Source organism: Periophthalmus magnuspinnatus, chromosome 20, assembly GCF_009829125.3.
Source record: "Periophthalmus magnuspinnatus isolate fPerMag1 chromosome 20, fPerMag1.2.pri, whole genome shotgun sequence".
Taxonomy (NCBI): Eukaryota; Metazoa; Chordata; class Actinopteri; order Gobiiformes; family Gobiidae; genus Periophthalmus; species Periophthalmus magnuspinnatus.
Window position 1 is genome coordinate 14,042,515 of NC_047145.1, and position 877 is coordinate 14,043,391.

Below are 877 nucleotides of genomic sequence, written 5' to 3' on the forward strand. Positions count from 1 at the left end.
AAGTTATGAGCCAAGACTGCCCAACTCAGACAGTGCGCCAGGAAGCGCGCTAGCTGGAGGTGCGCTTTCAGCTCGTCATATACACCGTACTATAAACAGCAACACGCTTACAGTTTTTCGGGAGCGGCCAACTTATGGACATTTATATTAATAGGCAACAGGGGCGGATTGTGGCACGTACCCGGCAGTCATGGCGATGTTGTAGAAAGTGAGCCATGCGGTAGCGAGAGCGCTTTTAGTTTTCTTCTTGTTGTTGTTTTCTTTCTCGTCTACCGTGCCGTCCTCCTCGCCGGACGCCATGGTACGCCAGGGTGGTGAAGTCAGGAAAGGAGCAGACAGCTGGAACTGCTAGGGAGGGGAGCAGCAGGGTCATCCATCCATCTATCCGCCCCCGAGCTGCTCTCTCGCGGGACCAGTGCGGCTACAAGTGTGAGCCTGCTGGTGCTGCCCTGTCAATGAAATAAAACAAAGCACTGCACAGGTGGTTGCTGTAATATGCATGTTTCTAGGATTTATTATTTATTGGACGTACGCAAATCAAAGGGGATAATTGGTGGAACTGGAGTAGTAATATTAAATAAGGGAGGTCAAGCCACTACAACTGCATTGTGGGTTACTGACTCACCAAAGAACATATCTGCAACATATGGTCTGTTTCAGGGTTGTGAGATTACTGAAATAATTCGATTTAAGTCAGAATAAAAGAATGATACAATAGAATTGAGTGATAATAAATGAAGTTGGTGGTCATTGTCAAACTACATACACTCACCTGAAGGATTATTAGGAACACCATTCTAATACGGTGTTTGACCCCCTTTCGCCTTCAGAACTGCCTTAATTCTACGTGGTATTGATTCAACAAGGTGCTGAAAGC

The 877-nt window shown here is 46.5% G+C and overlaps 1 protein-coding gene across 1 annotated transcript in view; it reads right to left on the reverse strand.

The window, feature by feature from the left end:
* hacd1 (3-hydroxyacyl-CoA dehydratase 1) overlaps positions 1–423 on the reverse strand; it is a 5,035-nt gene extending 4,612 nt beyond the window's left edge. The window contains exon 1 of the mRNA XM_033985557.2: positions 182–423. Coding sequence (XP_033841448.1) covers positions 182–300 — 119 coding nt within the window. The 5' untranslated portion in view covers positions 301–423. The remainder of the gene's footprint in view (positions 1–181) is intronic.
* Positions 424–877: the final 454 nt, after the last annotated feature.